Genomic DNA, 27,732 nt, shown 5'->3' with positions numbered 1-27,732 from the left:
AAGTCAGTTGTGAATATGGGTACATGTTGTATATATGTGACTGGATCGATCCGCCCGAGAAAACTACATGGTGGTTGTGTCATTAGTTTTCTTAAGTAGGTCTCTAACGGTCTTCAGACCAGATTTCATTATAATATCAATGTGGAATCCGGTTCACTTTGACATACGCCTAACAGGTCTGTAACAGGATGCTAAATACGGGTATGATTGGGTGAACAGGTGAACACATTGGTATTGATAGTGAAGTGATGGAATTACCACTCACATAATAGTGAGATGATATCACAGGCCACTTGAAAAGTGAGATTGATAAGTGTGTGGCCACACCCTGATAAGTAGTTTACTTATCGGATTCATTAATCTACTTAAGATCAAGAAATATCATAAACAACAGAGAGGATGACAGCTGCCATGCCTTTAGTTTATAATATCGATATCAAATGGTAAAAGAAGTTAAGAGATAACTACAGGGTCTCTGCATCTTTAGACTGCTGAAATAGCTGTATTGGTTAGGGGCAGTAATGGTTTGCTAGAACCCACTTACTGTCTGTGGGCCGTGAGCCCACTGCTAGCTAAGGACAGTCCCATAGGATCGTGCACATTGAACATCTGAGTTAGAACTTATAGAATGGTACACTGGAGGGATGAGATTAATTAATTGGTTGACATTAAAATGTCAAGGTAATTAATTGGTGGTTAATTAATTGATTAATTGATACTTTGTATCAATGTAATTGATTAATGGATTTAGGCGTTGAGTATTTAATTGGTTAATTAGTTTACGGGATGTAATTAATTAATTTGTAAATTAATGAAATTGCATTCGTGAATAATTAATCAAACTAATACGTCAATTTATTAATTATTGTTATTTATTTAATTGGGGTAATTAAATTTAATCTAATTGTAACTAATTGCATAGAATAAATACTATTGGTATTTATTTAAGTGATTATGTTAGGATTAGATTAGTTTTGTAATTAACCAATTAACCCTAAACCAATTAGGTTTAGAAATAACTACACTATATATAATAAAAGCCTAAAACCTAAATTAACCTAATTTGATATTCGGCCAACACAAGGTTTGCATAGGCAAACCATTGTTTTTTCCGCAGTCACCACTAAGAAAGTGGAAAAGCTTTTGGCAAATTACACAATCTCTCCAGTTCTTCCTCTGTTCTTCGGCTAGCACCGGTTCTGGCTCAATAGCTGTTCGTGCACCTGACTACGGAGATCTTACTACCTTGTGGATTCTTCAGCCGTCTCTAGAAGAGACAGTCCGGGTATGTTTATATCCCTAAACGGATTAAAAGCTTTATTCAATCAATGGTTAACGGACAAAGATCAAATTAAAGGGATTAAAAATAAATTTTAAACCGCAATTCTGCTGAGCTACAGTTGATTAACTGGCAATAATCCCTAACAGTGGTATCAGAGCCATGGTTTAGTCCGTTTTGATTGATTGAAAAATTAATAAGATTTGGTTTTTTATTATTTTTCCAAATCAGTTTTGAGAATTCCTATTAATTCCTTGGATAGAAATTGTTCTAGGAAGTTTTCTATTTATTATTTCTGTCTGTATTTTGTATTATTTGGTTCTGAAATTAATTTTAAAATAATTAAAAATTAAATAAAAACTACAGCAACAATTTTAAACAGAAAAAGGAAAAAAAAATAGTTTCGGACACGGAATAGCAGTCGCGGGACTGCTGTCCGCGAACAGCAGCCCCGCGGCTGCTGTTGGGCGGACAGTAGCACTAATGTTGTCCGCCAGACAGCAGCCCCGTCGCTGTCCCGGGTCCGTTAAGAAATTCAGAATTTGTTAATTTTGGATTAGACGGGACTGATTTTTGTTTTAAATTTTTCTCGGGTAATTTTAATAAAATCAGGGCCCTAATACCGTTTAATTGATTAAACATGTTTTAATAAAAACTAATTCGTATTAAAATGTTTTGATTGGCATGCATATTTAATTTTAATCGAATTGATAATTTGTATAAAATTGAATATGGTTAATTTGTGAAATTGGCCCAATAGACCGTGACATCGGTTTAAATTGGGAGGGCTAAATTTTGGATATGTGACGATCCTAAAATTCAGTGGGAGCAAAAAATTGTAATTTTGCATACAAATGGATATTAACCGTTTGGGCCTTTATGGGCCTTAGTCACATATGGTAAAATTGGCGATTTCACCCTAAGTAACTCGGCTTAACTTTATTAGATGATTTTGGAATGCCATGATCATGCATTATATTTATATGTCTTACCGTGCAGCAATGTGTTATAGAGTTCTATGGGCCCTAAATTAAAGTCGGTTTGTAATTTAATTTATTTTGGGAAATATGGTCTGCATGCCATTCTTTCATTAATGTAATTTTAGAATGGGTTCTATTCATAAAATTGTAATTGGTCGTGAAGAAGCCCAGATGGTCCAAGCCCATGGTGGGAGCCCAGGGAGACTTGAAGCAAGCCCGTGAAGATTAGATAGTATATCTAGTTTCACTAGGATGTATTATAAGGCCCATGAAGTCTCTATGTTTATTTTGATTATACAATTGCTTAGTATAACATGAAATATGAGTAGCAACGATCACCAGATCATCACCCGCGATAATTATATGTTAAAGCCGTATCACTTAATTAATCCGGATAATGAAATATTGAGTCGCTTAAAAGTGCTTTCCAGATTCACACCTCTTCCTCTCAGGTAGTGCTACAGTGTATGACGTGCCCTAGCAGGTATGCTGTAATAATTAGTGGGCCATCGAGGGTTAGGATACTTCGGTATGGCTAACGCGTGTATGGTGGTTGGACTCAACGTGGGTAGCATTAGCTCAGAGCGGGCCCTAAGCACATATAGGCTAAGTGTCACAAAGCCCATCAAACCAAGAGTCCTTGCGGAGGATTGGATAGTTTATCCTACCAAATCGTCAATGGTGGACGGCAGAGCCCTAGCTCGGTTTATTATTGATGGATTGTGGATCTTGGTCAAGACAGCCAAATAAATATCACCAATAACAAATTAAAATGGATTATTAATTTGATTTTTGGCTTAAGCCCTTTATTCTAACTCTAATGTAATTTTTCCACGTAGATTAAACTCCACATCAAAATTACACGAAAAGAAAATTAAATGGCTGTAACAAGCAACAAATCACTCAGACCACTCCTGGAAAAGGAAAAGCTTTCAGGGACTAATTTCCTTGACTGGTCCAGGAACTTGCAAATAGTTCTTAGACACGAGTCAAAGGAATATGTGCTGACTGCTGCCTTACCAGCAGCTCGTCCTACAGGTCGGGGCGTAACCGCTGATCAAATGGCGGAGTACGACCGACATGTTAAGGATGACAGAGATGTGTCATGCATTATGTTGGGTACCATGGTTCCTGATCTTCAGAAACAGTTCATGGAGCAGCACGCCTTTGAGATCATGGATCAACTCAAAAGGATGTTCCAAGATCAAGCTCGTCAGGAAATATATTTGACAACAAAGGCGCTATGCAGCACTACGATGCAAGCCGAGACTTCTGTTAGCACACATGTGCTAAAGTTGAAGGGTTTTATTAACACATTGTCAAGGCTTGGCTCACCAGTGCCTGCACAACTAGCAGTCGACATCATTCTTGGATCACTTTCGGCATCCTACAATCAGTTTATCATGCACTACCACATGCAGGGCGTTGGTAAGTCTGTAGTAGAATTGCATGGCATGTTGAAACTTGCTGGGCAATCCTGCAAGAGGACCCCAGAAGTGTTGCTGGTCAACAAAGGGAACGTGCCTAAGGGAAAGGCCAAGTCCAAGTCCAAAGCGAAGGCCCAAAAGGCCAAGCCCAAGGCTAGGAAGGCGGCAGCTTCTAAAGGTAGGTTGGCCTCAGCAGATGATATCTGCCATGAGTGTAATGAGAAGGGACACTGGAAAAATGCGTGTCCAAAGCTAAGGGAGAAACAGAAGAACGAAGCTTCTGGTTCAGGTATTTATGTTGTTTAAATTAATCTGGCTATTTCTACATCTTGGGTTGTAAACACTAGATGTGGTACTCACATTTGTTCAAATGTGCAGGGACAAAGAAATAGGAGATTGCTGGGATCTGGTGAAGTGGATCTTCGAGTCGACAAGGGTGCTCATGTAGAGGCCTTAAAGATCGAAGATTATTCTTAGAGATACCTAGTGGATTAGTTTTAGAAATTAGAAATTGCTATCTTGTACCTGCAATGCGTAGGAATATTATTTCAGTTTCTATGTTGGATATTTATGGTTTTAATTTTAATATTGGACGTGGTATGATTTCTATACATCGTGGCAATATTGTTTATGGAACCGCATTTCTAGAAAATGGTTTGTATATCCTTGATCTAAAACGTAGTGAATCAATCTATAACATAAAAGCTAAAAGGATTAAGACTAATGAACTGAATCCTACATATATCTGGCACTATCGTCTTAGCCACATAAATGAGAAATGCATAACTAGGCTTCACTCTAGTGGAGCGCTAGGGTCATTTGACATGCAGTCTTATGACACATGTGAATCTTGTTTAAGAGGGAAGATGACAAAGGCGCTTTTCACCAAAACTGGTGAAAAGGCCACAGAACTATTGGAGCTGATACACTCAGATGTATGCGGTCCAATGAGCACCAGTGCTGGATCTGGTTTTCTGTACTTTGTTACCTTCATAGATGACTATAACCGATACGGGTATGTGTATCTGATGAAACATAAATCTGAAACTCTTCTGAGATTCAAAGATTTTAAAAACGAAGTAGAAAATCAACTTGGCAAGAAAGTAAAAGCGCTCCGGTCTGATAGAGGGGGCGAATACTTGAGCCAAAAGTTTGTCTCATTCTTGAGAGAGTGTGGGATTGTATCCCAACTCACTCCTCCTGGTACACCCCAATGGAATGGAGTGTCAAAAGGAGGAATATGACCCTGCTCGACATGGTCTGCTCAATGATGAGTCAAGCTTCTCTCCCTATCTCCTTTTGGAGATTTGCTTTGGAAACCGCTGCTCATATAATTAACAATACACCGAGCAAGGCAATTGAAGGAACACTATATGAATTATGGATGGGCCGAAAGCCCAACGTTTCCTTCATGAAGATTTGGGGTTTTGATGCACATGTCAAGAAATTGATAAGTGGCAAACTAGAGTCTAGATCTATTAAATGTCAGTTCGTGGGTTACCCTAAGGAAACTAAGGGTTATTACTTCTACAACCCAGCTAAGAATAAAACATTCGTGGCTAGGTTTGCAATCTTTTTGGAAAAGGAATTCCTTTCCAAAGTAGACAGTGGGAGTGATATTGATCTCGTTGAGATTCAAGACTCACAAACTCCTGCAGCTTATGCTGAGGATGCTTGGGAACCGATATAGATCCTCAAAACATTGAGGAGGCTAAACTGGTTGCATAGGTGGTGTTTCAAGTAAATTCATACAGAATACTGATGAACCCTGTGTGTATATGAAATTCAGTGGGAGCATATCCACTTTCCTAATATTGTATGTCGATGACATATTGCTCATTGGAGGCAATATATTAACACTGCAAGATCAATCAGTGGTTGAGTAAATGCTTCACAATGAAAGACTTAGGAGAAGCCGATCAAGATCTACAAGGTTAGATCCAACCGACTTCTAGGCTTGAGTCAGGCATCGTACATAGACAAGAATCCATCATGTACTCTATGTTATGTACAAGGCCATATGTTGTGTGTTGCACCAAACATGACTAGTCGGTGCCAGTTAGATCCCGATAAGGAGCACTGGAAGACAGTCAAGGCAATCCTAAAGTACCTTAACCGTACCAAGGATGTTTTTCTTAGTATTTGATGGGTAAAAGGAATGGAAATATCAGGTTACACTGATCGAGACTTTGAGGATGATAACCAGTCACATACTGGTTATGGATTTCTCCTGAATGGCGATGCCATTAGTTGGAGATCCTTAAAGTAGCTAACCATTGCCGATTCTATGACGGAAGCTAAGTACATCGTTGTATGCGATGATGCAGAGGAAGTAGTTTGGATTAAGAAGTTCATAACTGATTTAGGAGTAGGTCAAACTCTCTTAAGATCAGTTGATGTTTTCTGTGACAATAATGGGGTCATAGCACAAGCATTGGATCCCATGTCACACAAGAGATCCAAACGCGTACTTAGATAGTAACACCTTACCCGGTGACATTACATTGTAGAGGGTTGACACTGAGAAAAATGTTGCTGGTCAGTTTACCAAGGCAATTGGTAGTACTAGATCTATAGTGTTTAGGGCAATACCCGCTTGGAACTAGTTCAAGTGGGAGACTATTGGTGTGCCCTAGTTCATAAGCATTGGTTCTTATAAAATGTATTTGTGTCACATTAATAAAGGCATTAATCTAGTTCATTTATATCTTGTGCTATAATATGAATAGAGAATCCATTGATTGATAATCATAAAACCATATCCCAAGTCTATTCTATCATGGGAATGATTAGGATCACAGACTTGTATATTCGACGACTGTATGGTAGTAATTGATACTAGCCATAGCACTTGATAAGTCAGTTGTGAATATGGGTACATGTTGTATACATGTGACTGGATCGATCCGCCCGAGAAAACTACATGGTGGTTGTGTCATTAGTTTTCTTAAGTAGGTCTCTAACGGTCTTCAGACCAGATTTCATTATAATATCAATGTGGAATCCGGTTCACTTTGACATACGCCTAACAGGTCTGTAACAGGATGCTAAATACGGGTATGATTGGGTGAACATGTGAACACATTGGTATTGATAGTGAAGTGATGGAATTACCACTCACATAATAGTGAGATGATATCACAGGCCACTTGATAAGTGAGATTGATAAGTGTGTGGCCACACCCTGATAAGTAGTTTACTTATCGGATTCATTAATCTACTTAAGATCAAGAAATATCATAAACAACAGAGAGGATGACAGCTGCCATGCCTTTAGTTTATAATATCGATATCAAATGGTAAAAGAAGTTAAGAGATAACTACAGGGTCTCTGCATCTTTAGACTGCTGAAATAGCTGTATTGGTTAGGGGCAGTAATGGTTTGCTAGAACCCACTTACTGTCTGTGGGCCGTGAGCCCACTGCTAGCTAAGGACAGTCCCATAGGATCGTGCACATTGAACATCTGAGTTAGAACTTATAGAACGGTACACTGGAGGGATGAGATTAATTAATTGGTTGACAGTAAAATGTCAAGGTAATTAATTGGTGGTTAATTAATTGATTAATTGATACTTTGTATCAATGTAATTGATTAATGGATTTAGGCGTTGAGTATTTAATTGGTTAATTAGTTTATGGGATGTAATTAATTAATTTGTAAATTAATGAAATTGCATTCGTGAATAATTAATCAAACTAATACGTCAATTTATTAATTAGTGTTATTTATTTAATTGGAGTAATTAAATTTAATCTAATTGTAACTAATTGCATAAAATAAATACTATTGGTATTTATTTAAGTGATTATGTTAGGATTAGATTAGTTTTGTAATTAACCAATTAACCCTAAACCTTGGTTTAGGAATAACTACACTAGATATATAATAAAAGCCTAAAACCTAAATTAACCTAATTTGATATTCGGCCAACACAAGGTTTGCATAGGTAAACCATTGTTTTTTCCGCAGTCACCACTAAGAAAGTGGAAAAGCTTTTGGCAAATTACACAATCTCTCCAGTTCTTCCTCCGTTCTTCGGCTAGCACCGGTTCTGGCTCAATAGCTGTTCGTGCACCTGATTACGGAGATCTTACTACCTTGTGGATTCTTCAGCCGTCTCTAGAAGAGACAGTCCGGGTATGTTTATATCCCTAAACGGATCAAAAGCTTTATTCAATCAATGATTAACGGACAAAGATCAAATTAAAGGGATTAGAAATAAATTTTAAACCGCAATTCCGCTGCACTACAGTTGATTAACTAGCAATAATCCCTAACAGTTTCATTATTCACTTATGTTATCAAAAGCCCCCTATAAGTCGAGTCTACCTTTTGAAGGCTAGAGCATACACTTACTATTCCTTACGTGATGGACCGTTTCTGAGAAGGTTTTTCCTTTAATGAAAACAAGTTATGTGCCAGAAGGGTATTCTAGAATCCAAAATGTTGCCCTAGTCTTTCTATAAGAAGAAACAGAGTAAGTGAGTTTTCACTTTACCATTCTCATCTTTGATTTTTTGAAATTATTTGTGCCTTCAAACTTTCTCAACCTCTCGAACAGAACATAGTAAGTCTCTAAATTCTTTTATTTTTTCTTTGAATTTCTCATAAATACCAGAAATGGCCTCTTCCTCCAAATAAAATAAAATGACCCCTAGAATCAATTATATGGTGTCCACGATAGACCAAACAAAATGAAAAAACTTGAAGGAGGAGCATCCATTGCAAGTGCCTCGCTTCACTAGCCACAGACATCCTCCGAAATATTTCTTCATCATCTCATCATCTATATGCCAAATGACTTTTCTTATCTGTTGCTCGATCCAATCGTCGACGTCCTAACATACCTTACTCGATATAGATTCACCCCCACGCTTGGTTATGCTAAGGATTATGTATTCCTTTGACAATGTGGCTTTTCAACAAGATGGTGTCTCTTTCTATCCGAGCCAACACATAACAACAATTTTACTTTAGAAAGCTAAGAGGCTTCCTATATTTTTCTAATTGAACCTCATTAGTAAAAAATTAGAAAAGTGACCACTTCTTTTGTGAAGGTCAATGAGGGCCAATAGTTTCTTCTATGGGATATGTGGGGAAAGTTGGTGAATCCTGAATGAGTCGTATTGATAGATGCGAAGAAGAGACATACGACTGTCCTATCCCAAATTCCAACGAAAAGGTGGAGGTACCAGTATGTGGTGAATGCCTACTTGGATGAGACTACTCTGCTATCATGAGATGAGGAATAAAAAAAATTACAAATACATCTTTGAGGATAAAGTATCGTATTTACCTTTTACATTTGATTTCCTTTTTATTACATTTATTAGCTTCCATTGGTACCACAACTTAACCATGGAAAACTCATTCTTCGAATATCCAAAGGATATATAGTTTATAATTTTACAAAAATAACAGAGTCTGGGAGATGAGAAGAAGCATGAGGAATAAGTAGAGAATCTGGGTATGACAATCCCGGATGTCAAAAAAGGGGATCAAGAGAGAAAAAGTGAAATAACGTATTGCAAAAAAAAAAAAAAAGAAAACAAGCACAATAAATCAATCAAGCAAAATAAAAATAAAATATTTGGTAAAAAATAAAGAAACTCTAAATAAAATTCAATAAAAAATACTAGAAAAATAGGAAACCAACAGATTGAAAACTATTCATTTTCACAAAAAAAAAAAAAAAAAAAAAAAAAAAAAAAAAACAGATTGAAAACTATTAAAAAAGAAACAGAAAAAATGATAAAAAAGAAAGGCCTAATGAAAATAAAGTATGATAAGAAAACAACACAAAACAAAGATAAAAAATAACAAAAATAGAAAACAAGGTATGTAGCCCAAGATCAAACCACAAAACATAGGCCAACCTAACTTGTGCTAGTCCAGCTCCACTTCCCAGTCCAATTGAGTATGAGAAGCAATACCCATCCGAATTACTACTCCCTTCTTCCTCTCCCGCACTCGCTCCACCACTAAACCACCGTTTCCATCCCAGCCATATGCGTCTCCACGGCGCCAAACTCTCTGTCCTACTTCATCACCACCGGAATTTTATAGCAGCCAGGGTCAAATGGGTTCGTGACCCTTACCTAGACACAGCCGTTTCCAAGGAAAAAGACCTTCAACAAGCCATTTCTCTCAAAAATCAAATCGCATCTTCTCCTTTCAAATCCCTCCCTCTCTCTTCCCTTTCCCTTCTCAAACCCCAATTCAATCTCCCCAGCACTGCCCAAAAGTTCTTCGATAAATACCATACCTTTTTCACTCGGTTCCAGCCGTCTCCTTCTCTCCCTGTCCATGTCAAGCTTACCCCTCTCGCTCTTTTGGTACACAAGGAAGAACAAGAGATTCATAATTCTCCTACTCATAGAGACGATGCTGTTAAAAGGTTAGCTAAGCTTTTAATGCTTACCAAATCAACTAGATTGCCTTTGCATATTGTTGATAGGTTCAAGTTTGATTTGGGTTTGCCCCATAACTATATCACTTCCCTTTTATCAGATTATCCTGAATATTTTAATGTTTGCCAAGCTTTGGATTGTTCTAGTGATAATAAAGAAACACTTCATTTAGAATTGCTTTCCTGGAGAGATGAATTTGCTATGTCTGAAATGGAGATGAGAGCGGCATTTATGGATATTAAAAATGTCAAGAAAGGGGAGCGTATTGCCTTTTCTTTAAGTTACCCAAACGGGTTTGATTTGAGGAAGAGAGTTAAAGATTGGGTTTTTGAATGGCAAGGTTTGCCATATACATCTCCATATGAAAATGCCTTTCATTTTAATCCAAATGGTGATCAAGCTGAGAAGTGGATTGTGGCTTTGTTACATGAGCTGCTATGGTTGTTAGTATCCAAGAAGACGGAGAAGGAAAATGTGTTGATTCTGGGAGACTATTTGGGCATTAGAGATAGGTTTAAGAAGGCTTTGGTGCATCATCCTGGAATTTTTTATGTTTCCAATAAGATTAGGACGCAGACGGTGGTGCTTAGAGAAGCTTACAGGAAGGATGTCTTGGTGCCTAAGCACCCTTTGGTGGGTATGAGATTTAGATATATTCATCTTTTGAATAAGGCAAATGAACCATGGAGAAAATCTACTGCTGGAACTTTAGGTTCTTGGTCCAAAAGGCAGGTTGCCTCGTCAATCAATAGAAAGCAAAGAAGGATAGTAATGGATAAAAACAGAGAAGGAGAGGAACAACAGTCAAATGACTCTTCTGATTCTGAATTTGATGAGTACATGGACTATTCAGAAATTGATTCTGATAAGGATGCAAATAATGATGAGGAGGCTATAAAATCAGAGTTGTGATTTTTCAGTATGGCAATTATTGGTGTCATGTGATGATGGAGTAAAGTCCTGATATAACTGACATGGAATTATGTACGGGAAGGCTCACATTGAAGTTGCAATCAGATAATCAGAAGTTGGTGAACCCTCGAAGTTGAATATTCTGAGAAGATATATGCATTGAATGAAGCTGCTTTATACTTGCAGCTTCCTGGGAAGTGAGTTCACTTCTATGCTTTTATTAGTTTAATCTTGCAATCCTGGGACAACCCTTTTATAACCGTGCTGCGTATTACTGACATGAATGCATCTGAATATCCTAGTCTATTTTAAACAATTGATTGTGCATCTACTCTTTTATATGTTTACATCCTGTTCTCGAAACAATTGGTTTCATCATTTCTCAGACAAGAGTTCTTAACCTCACAAAGTAGAATTGTTTGACAACCGCAGTGATAGCAATTTGGGTGCTTTCTAGTCAGCCAGAGTTGGTATTGATAGGAAGAAGCATAGGCATGGCAACATAATTTGTCATAATAGTGCGTACATATATGATCAAGTATGGGGTGGCTTCTAATTTTCGTTCCTGCTATTGGTGTTGTTTCCGGTCCTACTATAACGTAGATTGGGATCTAAAGTATGTAATTCAGTGACTTATTTTTGTAATTTGTTAGTTGGCAAGTCTTCCCATTTGACTTAGGTGAATTTGTTTATAAATTATAGTTGGCATATGTTTATAACTTCATACATGCTTCACGCCCCTTGCATAAGTTAGAGAGCATCGTGTAGATGAATTTTGTTGGAAAAATGTAGGAAGATGAAAATGTTAAATTATGATATGGACTGTGATCCATCCATGCCAATTACATAGTTTTTCTATCATCGTCTTGCAGATAGAAGGTCCAACTTCCATAATCTGTGTGAATCTTCGATTGAGCCTGGCCGTTTTGTGAATGTCATGGAAGAGTGAAAAGTGACTGCAACAAGCAACTCCCAAGACCAGCAACATTGAAGATGATCTCAGAACCATTTCCGATGGAGAACGAAATGATCACACCACAAAGTAAATAGATTCCAAAATTATTCTCAAGCAGCCATTAAATCAAAATGTCAATGATCCGACTGTTTCTCTAAGAAGGTGCATGGGTCAGCTCAGCTCAGCTCAGCTCAGCTCTCAAGACAAGTAAGATTTTAATCTGACTACTTGCTTACATTGCTGTCATAACTTCTTGGCCTCTGCTCTTCTTTTGTTCATCAAGTAAAAGTTGAAAACATCACCCAGCGACATTTCTTAGATGATGACATACACAACTGTAACCTAATACATTCATGAATGTTATCATTCTTGGTGGATATTTTGGTCAAATAATGACAAAATCTACTATCTTCATAAGGATACTAAAGATATTAATTGCAATATCTTGCTACATTTGGAAGTAGGGATTTGGTTTGGATAAATTTTTTTGTGTGTTCTTTCAGTTTTACCAATTAATTTATCCTTGGCTAATCAGTAATTTTACTTCACTCTTTAATAATTATATGCTCTAGATCATAACGAGAGAAAGAATCACTGAGATAAGATATCAAGTAAGAGACTTTTGGTTAGTATAGGCATGACTTGGTCGAGGTAGGAAATAAACCTATGCAGAGAGAGTTTCAAAGGCTAAGGCTTGAATGGCATAGAATCGGACAAGGGTTTGATGCACGAGTATAAAATTTAAGTTCGAGCATGTGTTTCCCAAAATAAGTTTAAAAGACCAATTGATCACTGTAAGCAAGTTTCGAGCCTAATATGTCACTTTAAACAAATTAAGGCGGTCAATAGGTCATCTTAAGCAAGTTTAGGGGCTAACGAGACACTTTGTAAGTTCAGGGGGCCAAGTCAAGTTCGTGGAGCTACTGATGTACTAAGCCATGAATCAAACTGCTATTTTATTTGATATGCTAAAGTGACACTGATGTTTACCCGGATCTTGTTTATCACTAGCCCAATTACTATCACAACATCCAATTACTTTGGAATCTTTCAGATTTTGAATAAAGTAAATCTAAATTAGCTATATCTTTTATATAACTTAGAATCCTTTTGGCGACATTCCAATGTGACCAACAAATCTAATTGCATAAAGAATGTGGTAGGATTGCCATGGGAAGGAAAGAAACTATCACATGATGGGTTTTTTTTTTTTTTTTTGGTTTGAGAAAGAAGAGGAAAAAATTGTTTAATGGTATTAATTGCAATTAATTCTTAAATAGTATATTTTTTTCATAGAATTTTATAAAATTATAATAAACTTTAAGCCCCAACCTTTCATGTCAAATGAAGGGTCATGATTAAATTAACAAATCCTCCACTGTTTTAGCAATACAAGAGAGGATCTCAAATCCTAATTAATAATTCCTATTTTCACAATAGAAAGTAACTTATATTGTATTATTATTATTAGTTTGCTTTACAACTAAAATTAGGGGTGTCAATTTGAATTATGATGTAAATATTGTGTTATGTTATTTATATGTTTTATATGATTAAATATGATATAAATGTAAAACAAATAATAATAATAATAATAATAATAGTATCAATTATATTCTATCAGACGATAGATAACTCGTCTTAAAGAAGGAAATCCATGCAAAGAGCATTTTGTTTGAAATTGACTGGATAGTTGGCAGTAGACCCGTCCATGGGTCTGGGTATCTGCTCGGCCTGCCTAGACCCGTGTTTCTTTAGCCGAGCTTGGATAATAAAAAATGATCTTGGGCCCAGCTTGGTTCAGGTTCGCTAAAGTCCATCTACTTTTTTGGGTGGGTTTGGGATTGATAAAAATAGTACGGGTCGGTCCAGTTAGGTCCGTATTATTAATATTAATTAGTGAATTTATATATTTGAGGGTGCGTTTTGGCGCAACGGTAGACGTTGTTGCCGTGTGACCGAGAGGTCATGAATTCGAGTCTTAGGAGCGGTCTCTTGCCAAAAAATTGGTAGGGGAAGGCTTGCCCACAATACACCTTTGTGGCGGGATCCCTCCTTGGACCCTCACTTAGTGGGGACGTGTATTGCACCGGACTGCCTTTGTAGGTGAATTTATATATTTACATATTAAATATTTATTTTTAGGTGTAAATTTTATTTTTTATAATTAAAAGTTATGTATATTCTTTTAGATGGATTGATATGGACTGAGCTTGAAATTTGATTTTTAAATCTTAGTTTATTGGGAATTGAGGAAAATATGGTAGTGGATAGAATGGAGTGGAGGGAGCGAATTTGTGTTGCTGACACGACTTGATTTCACGGTTTTTATATGATGGTTCATGTTAGCCGACCCCGAATCATTTCGGGACTAAGGCTTTGTTGTTGTTGTTGTTTAGTCTGATCCAAACCAGTGTAAATTAATGAGGAAATTACATATAAAATCATTTATTATTTTTATTTTACAGTTATATAACCCTCTTGTATTACTTTTATCATTTTCAGATTTTTATTCTAATCTTGTCAAATATATAGTTATCTTGTTGGATTTCAAAAATAAAATAAAATAACAGTATTTTATTTGATGCTAAAACCATTTTTAATTTTTATCTACAAGAAATTCTTTTTAGAATATTAGATAGTTGGAGTTTAGACTGCTTATTTTTACATGAAAGCCCGTTACATCCTATCCGAATCAGGCCATGAAGAGGTATAGTTGGAAGAAAAGTAAGTTACATAGATATCAAGAAATAGTTGTTTTATTACACTTCATTCATCCTATCAACAAAATTCCAAATTTGTCAATCAATTTAAAATCTTAACTATTTTTATCATTAACCAACATATCCCTTTACAGTAGGAGTGGCTTTTTGCTTAAAATATTTAATAATAAGTTGGAACATAAAATTAAAAGAAAGAAAACGTTATTAATAACAATACGTTCTTCATCTTTCTTGCGTTTCTCATCTGCTGTATATCTCATATAAAAATCAAACTTAATGCTAAAGTTTACATTCATTTTCACTTTTCAACATTCAATTAAAGAATCATGTTAAAGATAGAAGATCATGATGGGTAGTAAAATTTGATATTCAGAAAATACCTAAAATTCAGAAAATACAGTTCTAAAAAAACAGAGCATCGGTCATGGAAATTTTATAAGAAAAAGTCGTTGCAGATACCCAGTAAAACAAAAAACTTCAATTTCATATGAAATTCAGGTGATTTAAATAGAATAACGAATCCAAAATTCAGCCCAAAATCGCTAGAAAAACACAGTAAACTAAGAACTAAGATGCTTTTCAGAATAAATAGAAAAACCAAAAATGCAGGAAATGAAAAGAGACAGTAATGAGTGGTTATGTGAATATAAGATTAAATGATGAAATTGATTTAAAAAATTAAATAGATAAAATAAGTATAATTGCTAATTGACAAAACTATAAATAATTATATTGAAATCTGATATTTTTAAATGAGAAGCGGTTCTCTGATATTAATTAAAAAAGGAAGATATTTATTTATAATAAAAAAAGTGGGTTACTAAACCCAGCCACTAATTTATACTTCTAGCCCCGTGAATAGACCGAACTACCCTTTGCATTAAATTTGAAAAAACCCAAAACCTCTCAAGAACCCTATACGATTTTTGCTCAAATCCGGATAAATTAGTGAACCGAATCATGGATGGTGACAGAAACCGTAAAGGAAAAGCGAAAGTGGTAAGATTTACCATTTTATTTCGTTGATTTTTACATCGAACTGAAATCTGTGTTATATTTTTTGTTTTCGCCGGAATCGCAGTCGGGCGTATGAGAATCACGCCCGACCTGCGGTTCGGGCGTATGAGTATCACGCCCGACCAGTGGTGCGGGTGTGATAGCCACATGTCCGTACCAATGGTAGGGCGTGATATGCATACGCCCGAACCGCAGGTCGGTCGTGATTCTTATACGCCCGCACCACTGATCGGGCGTGATGTTCATACGCCCGACCAGTGGTTCGGGCGTGATTCCCTTACGCCCACAGTTTTTTTTTTATAAAAATTTACATTATTTAAAATTTTAGTAATTTAGTGTAATTTTATAATTTTAGTTTAATTTTAGTATAAATTTAGTATAGTATTAGCATAATTTTTACAATTTTATTAATTGAGTATAATTTAGTATAATTTTAGTATAAATTTAATATAATTTTAGTATAATTTATTATAATTTTATAATTATAGTATAATTACAATTATTTACAATTATATTAATTTAGTAGTATTTTGGCATAATTTTATAATTTTATAAATTTAGTATAATTTACATTATTTACAATTTTATTAATTTAGTGTAATTTTTTTTTGTAGACGGAGCGGCCTACTAGGGGTGGAAAATCCATCCCGTCATCTGCTCGTCGTCTAGATATGGATGGCGAGGATGATACACCACGCCATACGAGATTGCGTGATATTGATATATCCGGTCGTAGGCGTAGAGGGGCTGCGACGGACTAGTTGAGGAGGGGACCGATTGTGGAGCAGCCCGATATTGATAGATCGGAGGGGGCGACAGATTTTGATGACAGAGAGCCTGATAGCGATACTTTTGAGGACTACCTGGATGTGGCAGCCCGGGCAGTGCGACAGTCTGCAGTTGCACATGATCGCGAGGTTGAGGATAGCGATGAGCAGCCGACCCCGGGGAGACAGTCGACCCAGCACGTAGGAGGTCGTTTTGCGAGTACAAGTATTTTTTAAATTTTAGTATAATTTTAATATATTTTAGTATAATTTTAGTATATTTTAGTATATTTTAGTATATTTTAGTATAATTTTAGTATATTTTAGTATTTTAGTATTTTAGTATAATTCTAGTATATTTTAGTATAATTTTAGTATAATTTTATAACTTTGAGGGACAAGCAAACGTCCCAAAGTTAGTGAGGACGAGAGCTGGCTAGTTACTGGACCGGTGGATGGTGGCCCCGTTGATGGTTCCGTGATTTCTAGTTTTCTAGGACATGTTGCCTCACGAATGTTGGGAGGAGAGATTCGGTCGTTTCTGACATGCTACAACAAATCATCAGCATGCCGAGATTTGTGTCAGTGGTTTTCTGGTGCGTCACCCGAGGTAAGAATAATATAGCGTGTCAACATTTATTGTAATTTGTATTTTTAACTATAAACATAAAAAACATTCAGTAATTGTATAAATTGTATATGTGTCATTTTACAGCCGAGGGAGATGATCGAGAAGACTGGTTTGTCTCACCTTCCACATGCCATGTTTAAGAACCTCGACACTCCGCTGTTGACTGCGTTCGTGGAGCGGTGGCAGCCCGATACGAACTCCTTCCACATGCCGTTCGGGGAGATGACTATCCAGCTGCATGATGTGTGGCATATTCTTCGGATCCCGATCGACGGTCCGATGGTGTCCGAGTCTCCCCCTACTGACGGACTTCATGCCATGTGCATGATGATGTTTGGGGTGAGTCAGGCTGAGCTTCTGTTGCCGGGCCGACATTTATGGGGTGGTGGAGGTGTATTTGTTCAGGCTGTACACGGGCTTGTCACCGAGGGTAGGGATGACGCTACTCGGGCCACAGCGTGGATGTGGCTTATGCTTGGATCCAGTCTGTTTGTTGACAAGAGTGGAGATAGGATTAGGCCGGTCCATCTTGCTGAGGTTTACGACGGTGTCTGCGGGGCAGCTGGACTATCATGGGGGTCTGCTACACTTGCCATGTTGTACCGGCAGCTGGGGATAGCGAGCAGAGGAGACTGTTCAGGTATATGCGGATGTTTGACCCTACTGCAGACATGGATATACGAGTATTTTCCGGTGTTCCGGCCGCATAGAGGAGCTCACTTGATCCCAGCTGACCATGCCCGTGCACTGAGATGGGAGGTCGGGGTACCAGGCAAGACGACCACCCGACTAGATACCATACGCGGGCAGCTGGACCGTATGACGGCGGCAGAGATATTTTATAAAATTTTAGAATTAATTTAAGTATTATTTATAGTATATTATTATTTTTTATTGAGTATTTTTTTTTCAGGTGACGTGTTTGCCTTATGGTCCTGTCCCTGATGATGATCGGCTTCGAGTGTCCTACGCCGGTTGGATACGGTGTAGAGACATCGTCGAGCCGTATATGCCCGATCGAGCGCTGCGACAGGTCGGATATACTCAGCCTATCCCAGCTGAGCGTATTAGACCTGATAAAGCAGTACGACCATGGAGATCTATAGCGTATAAGCTCACACATTCCTTAGTCACAGTTGAGGATACCTGGCGGAGATTTCCATCGGCTCGGGGCATTGATCGGAGGAGATGCCGACCAGTTGGATACGATCCCACTGCCTGTGATCCTGCTTATATGAACTGGTATAGGCGATATTCGCATCCTCATCTCCTTCATGCACCACAGGCTGGACCGGTACAGCATGCTCGCGCCAACAGCGAATTTGTAAGTTTATTATTATTTAATATTATTATTTCGTATTAGTTTATATGTGTTTAATTTTTAATATTTATTTATTAATTTTTTTTTACAGTGGGTTAGCTGGTTGTGGCGTGTCACCCAACTATCGGCTACCCACCGATCTGACGAGGATGCTCCACGCATTAAGAGGGAGATGGATGAGTTTATGGATGCGTGGCGTCGGGCGAGCTGAATTTTTGTTGTATAAATTCATACATTTTAACACTTTTGATATTATATTTACTCTTTTACGTTTATAAATGTTTATGTTTATTAATGTTTATTTTAATTTTTATGTTTTTAAATTTTATTTGTTAAAGGGTAATACGAGTTAAAATGCCATAATATTTATTAATTAACTTATATTATTTTTACTGATTTTAGGACTAAATTATATGGTATTTTTAGGTTTTAAGTACAATTCTGTAGTTACGGGTTTAACGGCCTAGTTACGGGTTTAACGGCCTATTTACGGGTTTAAAAAGCTATTTTTTTTGCCAATCCGACACGCGGGTGTGTGGCTATCACGCCTCACCGCGTGGTCGGACGTGATAGACACACGCCTCACCGCGTGGTCGGACGTGACAGCCAACTGCCCGACCTTGCGGTGAGGCGTGGGGCTATCACGCCCGACCACACGGTGAGGCGTGATATCTATACGCCCGACTACGCGGTGAGGCGTAATATCCACACGCCCGCGTGTCGGATTGGCAAAAAAAATAGAAATTTCCCTCCTCAAAATCCATAAAAGGGTATTTTCATCCTTTCACGAGGTTAGGAATGAGAGTTTGAGACTGAGTTTAACAACACCCGAAAAATCCAAAACTGACTTCCGGTGTAATTTCCTCTTGGAAGAATACATATAGGAGAATACTTATTACACGCCTAAAGAGTTCCCACTTTGTCTTGGTTGGAGTGGTAAACAAGGCCGAAATTGGCATGTCACGATAGAAATCAAATTATATATTATTTATTTGTAATAAACTAAATGAACCTTCCTGAAAATTTAGATTTCAAGTAAACCATTATACTCGACATGATGAGATTGACCGCAATAGAATTTAGTTTGTAATATATATATATATAAGACTTAATATATCATTTGTCCCTTAAACTTGTTCAAAAAGTTTGATTGACCTTCTGAACTTTCAAAGTGTTCCGATAGTCCTCTAAACTTACATAAAATATTCAGTTAGTCCCCTGAACTTGCGTAATATGTATTCCACGTATCTTAGAATGCTATTACATAATTAAAAAAATAGATTAAAAAGGAAGTTATTGCTTACTCAATTATACAATTTGTCTTCTCTAATATTAGAATCGTATACTCCAATTTTGGTCGTTTTACTTTTTTTTAAGACTCGTAGAATACATCTTCCGTATTTAACTTATTTTTTTTACGACCGAATGATCAATTGATTACATTTTACGCAAGTTCAAGGGGCAAACTGAACAGTTTATGTAAGTTCAGAGGGCTATCGGAACACTTTGAAAGTCCAGGAGGCCAATCAAGCTTTTTGGATAAGTTCAGGGACAAATGATGTATTAAGCCTATATATAATGTTTACATTTATCATCTAATTAGTATTTTTTTTTTATAAATGTTTTAGTATTTTGTTACATTGACTCTGATCTATGAAAATATATTTATGTTTCTCCCTCTAAACCTATTATTATTATTTTATGATATTGATTCTCTTATATCTAACAATCAATTATATTTAGTCAAATTTAAACGAAAATTAACGCCTCTAAACCTATTATTTTGTGATATTGATTATCTGATATATAACAATAAATTATATTTGTTCAAATTTAAACTAAAATTAACGCATATTCAAGAAGACTTGTTAAATATTTGTGTTTGATGATTGCTAATGTTTAGTTACCTAAATTTTCATATAATATTTCAAATCCGAAAAATCATTTGTTTCTTTGCATATGCAATCTTGGAGAACATCCGTTTTTCTCCACATGATTAGCAATCATTACACACATGATTTAACGAGCTTCATTACATACATGCTAATTGGACTAAATTGGACCAAATGTGATTCATTAATATACATTAACAGTTAACAGTCAATAATAATAATAATATATGTATGTATGTTACATAATGGAATTAAGGAAATTGAGAGAGGTCGAGAGAGAAAGAGGTTTGACGGTTTTGCATGTAAACAATATATATATATTCAAATTAAACTTGAAAGAATCCTAAAAATATTGAAAAAAGTCCATTCTGGAAAAGGTTGAACCTTTAAAATAAGTTTTTGATTGATAATAAGATTGACGATCTTTACAAAGGCAAAAATTTACATATTTATAGGGTTAGACAACAAACATGAAAGGACCAAAATAGGTTAGTAAGTATAAAAATATTTACAAGAAAATGAGGAAGTAAACATTAAAATAATCAAAATACCCAACAATTTCTATAGGAAAGAATATGGTAGTGTCTGAATCTCCTTGAATAAAGCGTCAAATCCTTCATTGCTTACCTAGATCTCAATCATTTGAACACTTGAATTGATCCTTCCATACTCATCCTTTGTGTACGGATATAGTATTTTGCAACTCTTTGTGTCTATGTCAGATCTTTACAAATGAGATGCCCACAAGTTTCACTCATTCTTGAAGGGAGTTGTTCCCCAAGTTGTTTGGTGAGTAGTTGAAGGGTTCATCTACCTTGTAGGGACTGAGATCCTCCACGTTGAAAGATGGTGATGCCTTTCCTAGCTTGTTCAAAAGCTCTATAACATGGGCATTCAACCCTAGCTTTTTCAAAGCTCTATAAGGTCCACACTTTTGAGGTATGAGTTACTGCTTGCAGCGATAACAAACCTTTCTTTACTAAAATAGACCATCATTTCATTCCCAACTTCAAATTGTAGATCCTTCGGTGTTCATCAATCTTCTTTTTTACCTTTCATTATTCTTTTCCAGCTTCTCTTGTATTTCCTTATGCATGTGTCGAATATCTTAGCCTAACTGAGAGAAAGCCCATTACCTCCGCCTCGTACCACCTTGTCTTAGCTTCAAGTTTTTTTTAATAACTTTTGCTCATTCGTTTGGTTAGATCTTTCTTTCCTATTATTTGAGTAATAGTGATAGTGATCTCGTTGAGGATTGCACCCCGCCTTTTTTAGGGGGTCTGCATCCATTATGTGGCATAGGGGTTACATCCCAGATGAAAGTTAATAGTATACCAAATTTTTTTCCAACAACATTAAAATCTCACATGTGAGCAAAGCATCTGAGCCCCCCTTGCGTACCCAGATCTTCATCATTCAAACACTCATACCGATCCTTCTATACTTGTCTCTTGGTCAAATAGCATTGTCTTATCCAAATCTTCTCCTTTTTTATATAGGGATCCGACCTTTCGCTTTTCTTTATCTCTATCCCGAATCTTTACATAGGAGATGCTATAATTACATAAATATATTATAGATACCATGATAATGTACATTGTTAAGTAATTATGTTAAGTAGTTTGGTATTAAAGATTGATTTGTGACATGAAGTATAAAAGAGCTAGATGATAAAATGAAAAAAGTACGCATCAACTCAACACATTACAATCAATTTATTACAAGTCAGTTGTGAAAAAATAATACTAATTCACTTCTAATAATAGGTAACTAAAATAGCATTTCACATGGACCAATGAATATATCCTGATTAAATGCAATGATGGAAGACAATTGTCTCAAACACGTGGGTCAATAAGGTGAGCATGCTGATTCCATAAATTGTCACCCTGAGCTGCACAACTTACAATTGGTACATGAAAAATCTGAGTGGTCCGTTAGAGGATATACTCCCCCCACATTATCCCTACATGTGTCCTTGTTGCCAGTTTGGGCTAAAAAAAAGGGATACATTTCATAAATATCCTCAGATCCCTATAAATAGAATAAGTTGTGTAATCAAGGTACATTATTCTTCTACCTTATAATTTTATCATTATATTATCATTCTCAAAACTCTACTAACTTAGGCATCAAAGGTTGCCAGTTCCCGCCTCTCAGTTGACCATCTTTATGTCTTATTGTAAAGTGTTCCTATCTCAAATCCCATATCATGAGATGCTCTTTAAATTTCCCACATAAAATTGGTGCGATGAATTTGGATTGAATACCGCTTCCATAAATCACATCAAAGATATCACCCTCCTTACCAACTCCTCATTTACTTTAACCCCCGACAAAAACTCCCCCCCACTAAAACCTAAATCCATATAAGAACCAAGAACTCCACTAGATGGTAATAGAAGGTCTATCCCTTTCTGGACTATAACCATAGAGTTAGATCAACACGAGAACAAATGTTTGGGCTCACTGGAGCGAGAAGGAAGAAAGTTCATCGACAACATCACAAAAAACTCATATACAACGTGGAAACAATTTAGGAAGCTGTCAATGAGCTAAGGAGAGAATATGCTACCAAGATGTAGTGTGTGCAAGCTAGCTTTGGGCAGCGAAGGCGTCCATTAACCATTTGGATCATCGTGGATCTACAACATGTTCTACCGGACATCATGTTGTCTGTGATTTCCCTAGGCATAAGGCGACTCTCACACATGTCAAAGCATACAGACCCTAAAAAATGGTCAAGGGAGCAGAAGCTTAGCACCTATAAACACCAAGACCGACTTTCTAGCAAGAGAAGCTAGAAGAAGTTGTTATAGGAGGTACACTCCTCTCAGGGAAGACATACTTGTTGTAAGGCATCAAAGGAGACACGATAATACTCCACGAAAGGAGGTTCTATATTGGGTAAAAAAGACACGACAACATATTGAGTACTCTCTGAAACTCAAGCAGTCTCGACGATAAAGCAACGATATACTGTGAATTCCATAAAAGTGAGGGGCACGATATTAAAGATTGCAAACAACTGTCCCTAGAGCTAGACAAGATGACCGAGAAGGGATTTTCTAGATCTCTTTCTTAAGAGGTCAGCAAAAGCATATGTATAGAAGCAGAAAGCCACGTAGCGTTCGCCTCGCGCCCCTTGAGGGGTGATCAATGTTATAGCTAAGTGAAAAGGGGCCTCAAAGATCAACATAAATTCTATGAATGCAATTATAGTTTTCTTTCCATCACTTGAAGAATACTCCTACGCAAGCACATGTGTATGCCTTAATAATCTAGCTGCAAACGCAAGCACATGTGTATGCCTTAATAATCTAGATGCAAATTGAAAACTTCACGGTAAGGCGAGTGTTCATCGATTTAGGGAGCTCGACCAATATTATCACCCAAAAAGTGCACAAAGCGCTCTAGGTGGACCCAGACAGGTTAATTCCGACCCAGGATCCATTGGTGGGAATCGACGAACATACGGTGCCATATGATAATAGGAAAATAAAATAGCATTCCACGTGGACCAATGAATATGTCCAGGGGCGAATCCAGGATTTCTCCCCCATGGGGGCAAACAATACGACTAAAATAATTTTAATCCAAAAAATAATAATTATAAAAACCAGAGATCAAAGCTCAAGTTCAAGTAAAATAGTAGAAGAAATATCAAATCAAAATTCAAGTAGGAGCAAAAAAATATCAAAGAAGAGAGGCAAAGATTGGAGATGGAGTGTTGGACCAACGATCCAATTACGGAGGGATTGGCTGCCGATTTTGATATAATCTTACTTAGGATTATGGATTTCAATTTAGGCTTAAGAAGAAAGAGGAATTGAGGAAGAAGAACTAAAGAGATTAAAGAGAGTAGGAGAGATCGATGGTTTGTTTTAGGACCTATTTAGTTTTACATTTAAATATTTACTTTTTTTTGTTGTAAATAAAACGACATAGTTCTAATTAAATAAAACGACGTTGTTTTGCTTTAAAACATAATTAAAAAAATAAAAATAAAATATTAAATTTAAAACCTTCATCCTCAATTATAAATCCAGTGAACCTTAGTCTGACCACAAAAAACCGTGAAGAGGCGATTGGCGATTGACCTAGCGATTGGCGATTGACGATTGTGGTGCGATTGGCGGAGCCGCGGTGGGAGATTGGCGGAGCTGCGATTGGCGGAGCAACGATTGGCGAAGCTGCGTTTGGCGGGTGGCGTTTTACTCTCCATGACGAAACCGAAATCGACGAAGGCAGGGAAGGGATTTCTTGGTGGCGGATCCGCGATGGCGTCTCCGGACCAGACGGAGGGGAGGGCGCTGGAGGTTGACCCAGCTGCGGATGGGTGGAGGGAGTGCCGTGATAGGAGTTTGGCGGAGGATCCACGTGAAGGTTGTGAGGCGGAGGGGGAACGAGGCATGGCGGATCAGCCGAGTGATAGGAGGCGGAGCGGCGACCGTTTTAGGGAAAGATCGCTAGAGCGGATCCGATCTGCGTGGGATGACGTGCGCATGTTGGATCTGACGGGGCGGGCTAGGGTTAGGGCCTCGGCAGGGATCGGGGAGGATGGGGTTGGGAGCTCTATGTTGGACGGGGGGCTGGGGAAGGCCGCGGGTGTGCCGGCTCAGGAGGACGCTCTGCGGACTGGTGATGTTGCAGAGGTTACCCGCGGCCCGGAGCTGTCGGCGCCTGCCCTTTCTCCGCAGCTTGACGTGCAGGCCGCCCTGGGCGTGTGGACGGCTTCCTCCTTTCTGGCCGCGCCGGCCACTCGGAACCCGCAGGACTCACAAACCAGAGCTGTTTTACAGGCCGTGCTTCCTGCACAGATGATGCATTCCGCGAGAATTCCTATTTCGGGTACTGCACCCGGGGAATTGAGTATGTTGCATACAGGGCATATTAGGGAGGGGGCTTTGTCCCCAGGCACTAATGCTATCCAGGGCCAGCATGACCAAGGTTATCAGAAGGATGGGGGGGGGGTTTCCTCTTGGAGGGATAAGGTGTTAGGGGTGGTTGAGGAGGAACCCATGATGGAGGAGGATACTATCGAGAATGGGTCTGAGGATTTTCTATCCGACTCCGATACTGAGGATGGAGAGCCTGAGAACCCGCTGTGTCCTAGGATCCGTCTTTCCTCGGAAGACAAGCGTGTCCTGAGATCTAAGTGGAAATTGGCGTTAATTGTCACTGTGCTGGGGAAAAGGATTAGTTTCAATTACTTTGCCCAGAGGATCCAGGCTCAATGGGCAAAGAAAGGAAAGGTTACCATCACAGACCTTGAAAATGACTATTATGTCATCAAATTTACAAGGGCTGAGGATTTCAATGCTGTTGTTAATGGTGGACCGTATATTATTTCCAATCATGTTTTGGCACTGAGACCTTGGGTCCCAAATTTTGATCCCCATGATTGCTTTGTTAACAGGATCCTTACTTGGGTTAGGTTCCCAGGCCTACCTCTCGAATACTACAGTGATAGATTCCTGAATAAGATTGGTAGCCTTGTTGGGAAAGTCCACCATGTTGATAAGACTACTGTTGGGGCAGTAAGAGGCAAGTTTGCCAGGGTCTGTATTGATATTGATCTCGCTAAGCCTCTTTTTTCTCAATTCTGTATTCAGAATAAGGTCTTTCATATTGAATATGAAGGTATACACAATATCTGCTATGAATGTGGTATGTTTGGCCATACCTTTGATGGATGTCCTAAGAAGAGGAATGAGGTAGAGGAGATGGTGCAACCTATCATAGGCGGAGCTGAGAAGAGTCAGGGGGAAGAAAGGAGTTTTGGCCCATGGATGCTTGCCAAGAGGTCAGTGAGAAGGAAGCCACGTGCTAATGTTAATTCAAGTCATTCGTCGGATATCAGTAGAAAGATGACTACTCTCCAGATTGCTCCTGAGATCAAGGTCAGACCCCCATATATTAAGAAGGGAAGGGAGACTGGAGTGGAATCAGCTTTTAGCTCGGGGTCAAGGTTCGGTGTTTTGTCTATGGAGGAAGATCAGGACTCAGATCCTTCCTATAAGCAGATTGATTTAAGCATGCCTGGTCTGGAATCGGCCGAGCCTGCCTCCAGTTTGGGTAACTCTATTAATCCTCTCTTTGTCTCTAATGCTAATGCCAAAGCCAAAGGGAGCTCCCAGTCTCTCCTCTCAGCAGGGAAAGGGTTGAGTAGTGAGGTTAGTATTCTGAATCCTCTTGTTGATGCTCCTATTGGAAAAGCTATAGGAGTGAGTAAGTTTAACATGAAGAAACCCAAAGTGAAACCTAAAAAGAACCTTAATGGGTTGGACTCTTGGGATAAAAGGGGACCTTCTGGGACCTCCTCTAGGCTCTCCGGAGCCCCGAATAAATACTTGATCTAGGGTATGGGCTTGTGTCAGTAGTCTTCCTTTCTGATGGACTTCTTTGTTTGGAATGTTAGAGGTGCGGCGAGCAAGGCAACCCGCATTCACGTTAATGATCTCATTAAACAATTTAACCCTTCCTGCTTTGTTCTTCTGGAGACCAAGGTCAGTGGAGCCAAAGCAGATGAGGTGGTTAGAAAGTTTAAGAATTGGAAGTGTGTCAGATCGGAGGCTACTGGCCGGGCAGGGGGGATTTGGCTCTTTTGGAAGCCAGGTCAAGTCAATATTGATATTGTTAGTATGGACAGTCAATTCATCCATAGTAAGGTGTGTTACCCTGGTAATAAACCTTTCTTTGTTACCTTTGTTTATGCCGATCCTGTTTTGACTAACCGAAGAAGGCTGTGGGAGATCCTTCATTCTATTAGCTCTAACATGGTGGATGCTTGGCTGGTGGCCGGGGATTTTAATGATATTACCCTTTTGAGTGATCAGAGAGGAGGGGGTAATCATTATGTGAACCGGTGTCTAAATCACAAGCATAGTATGGATCTTTGCGGGCTTTCGGACCTGGGAGCTGCCGGTCACAAGTTTACCTGGAAAAGGAATAGTGTGTTCGTTAGGTTGGATAAGGTGTACGCTAATGTTGTTGCGATCTGTAGGTTTCCTGAGGTCAATGTGCTTAATCTCCCTTTCCGTCATTCTAACCATTGCCTTATCCTTATTAAGTTGGTTAAAGATAACCGGCTGAAAGGTAACAGACCTTTTAAGTATCTTGTGGCTTGGGATTCTCACCCCGAGTTTAAGAATTTCGTTAAAAACAATTGGCATCCTCACTCTGATGTCCTCCTTGCTGCTGAGGAATTCAGGAGGAATGTGGCTGGATGGAATAAAAACATCTTTGGCCATATTATCAGGAGGAAAAACAAACTTTTGAGAAGGATGGAAGGTGTTCAACGTTGCTTGGAGGTCCGCTTCGACCATAGCCTGAATGGTCACCTTAGAGCTCTCCAGAACGAGTTGGAAGCAGTGCTTAGACAGGAAGAGCTTCTGTGGTTCCAGAAATCTAGG

At 38.1% G+C, this 27,732-nt stretch overlaps 1 protein-coding gene across 4 annotated transcripts; it reads left to right on the top strand.

Moving 5' to 3' along the window:
* The first annotated feature begins 9,517 nt into the window (after positions 1 to 9,517).
* On the top strand, positions 9,518 to 18,655 carry LOC136234103 (protein WHAT'S THIS FACTOR 9, mitochondrial). 4 transcript variants are annotated; one of them, XM_066023882.1, is made up of 6 exons: positions 9,518 to 11,208; positions 11,884 to 12,173; positions 16,321 to 17,083; positions 17,189 to 17,744; positions 18,018 to 18,428; positions 18,517 to 18,655. In XM_066023882.1, exon 1 carries the CDS (start codon positions 9,698 to 9,700, stop codon positions 11,009 to 11,011), a length of 1,314 nt encoding a protein of 437 aa, XP_065879954.1. In that variant the 5' UTR covers positions 9,518 to 9,697; the 3' UTR covers positions 11,012 to 11,208; positions 11,884 to 12,173; positions 16,321 to 17,083; positions 17,189 to 17,744; positions 18,018 to 18,428; positions 18,517 to 18,655. The 4 variants fall into 4 exon arrangements, with proteins under 4 accessions (XP_065879954.1, XP_065879963.1, XP_065879946.1 ...); XM_066023891.1 differs by lacking the exon at positions 17,189 to 17,744 and having other exon boundaries at positions 16,321 to 16,699; XM_066023874.1 differs by having other exon boundaries at positions 17,189 to 18,428.
* Positions 18,656 to 27,732: the final 9,077 nt, after the last annotated feature.

The sequence above is a fragment of the Euphorbia lathyris genome, chromosome 1 (genome assembly GCF_963576675.1).
Source record: "Euphorbia lathyris chromosome 1, ddEupLath1.1, whole genome shotgun sequence".
Lineage (NCBI taxonomy): Eukaryota > Viridiplantae > Streptophyta > Magnoliopsida > Malpighiales > Euphorbiaceae > Euphorbia > Euphorbia lathyris.
This window is presented reverse-complemented; position numbering and strand designations above follow the sequence as displayed.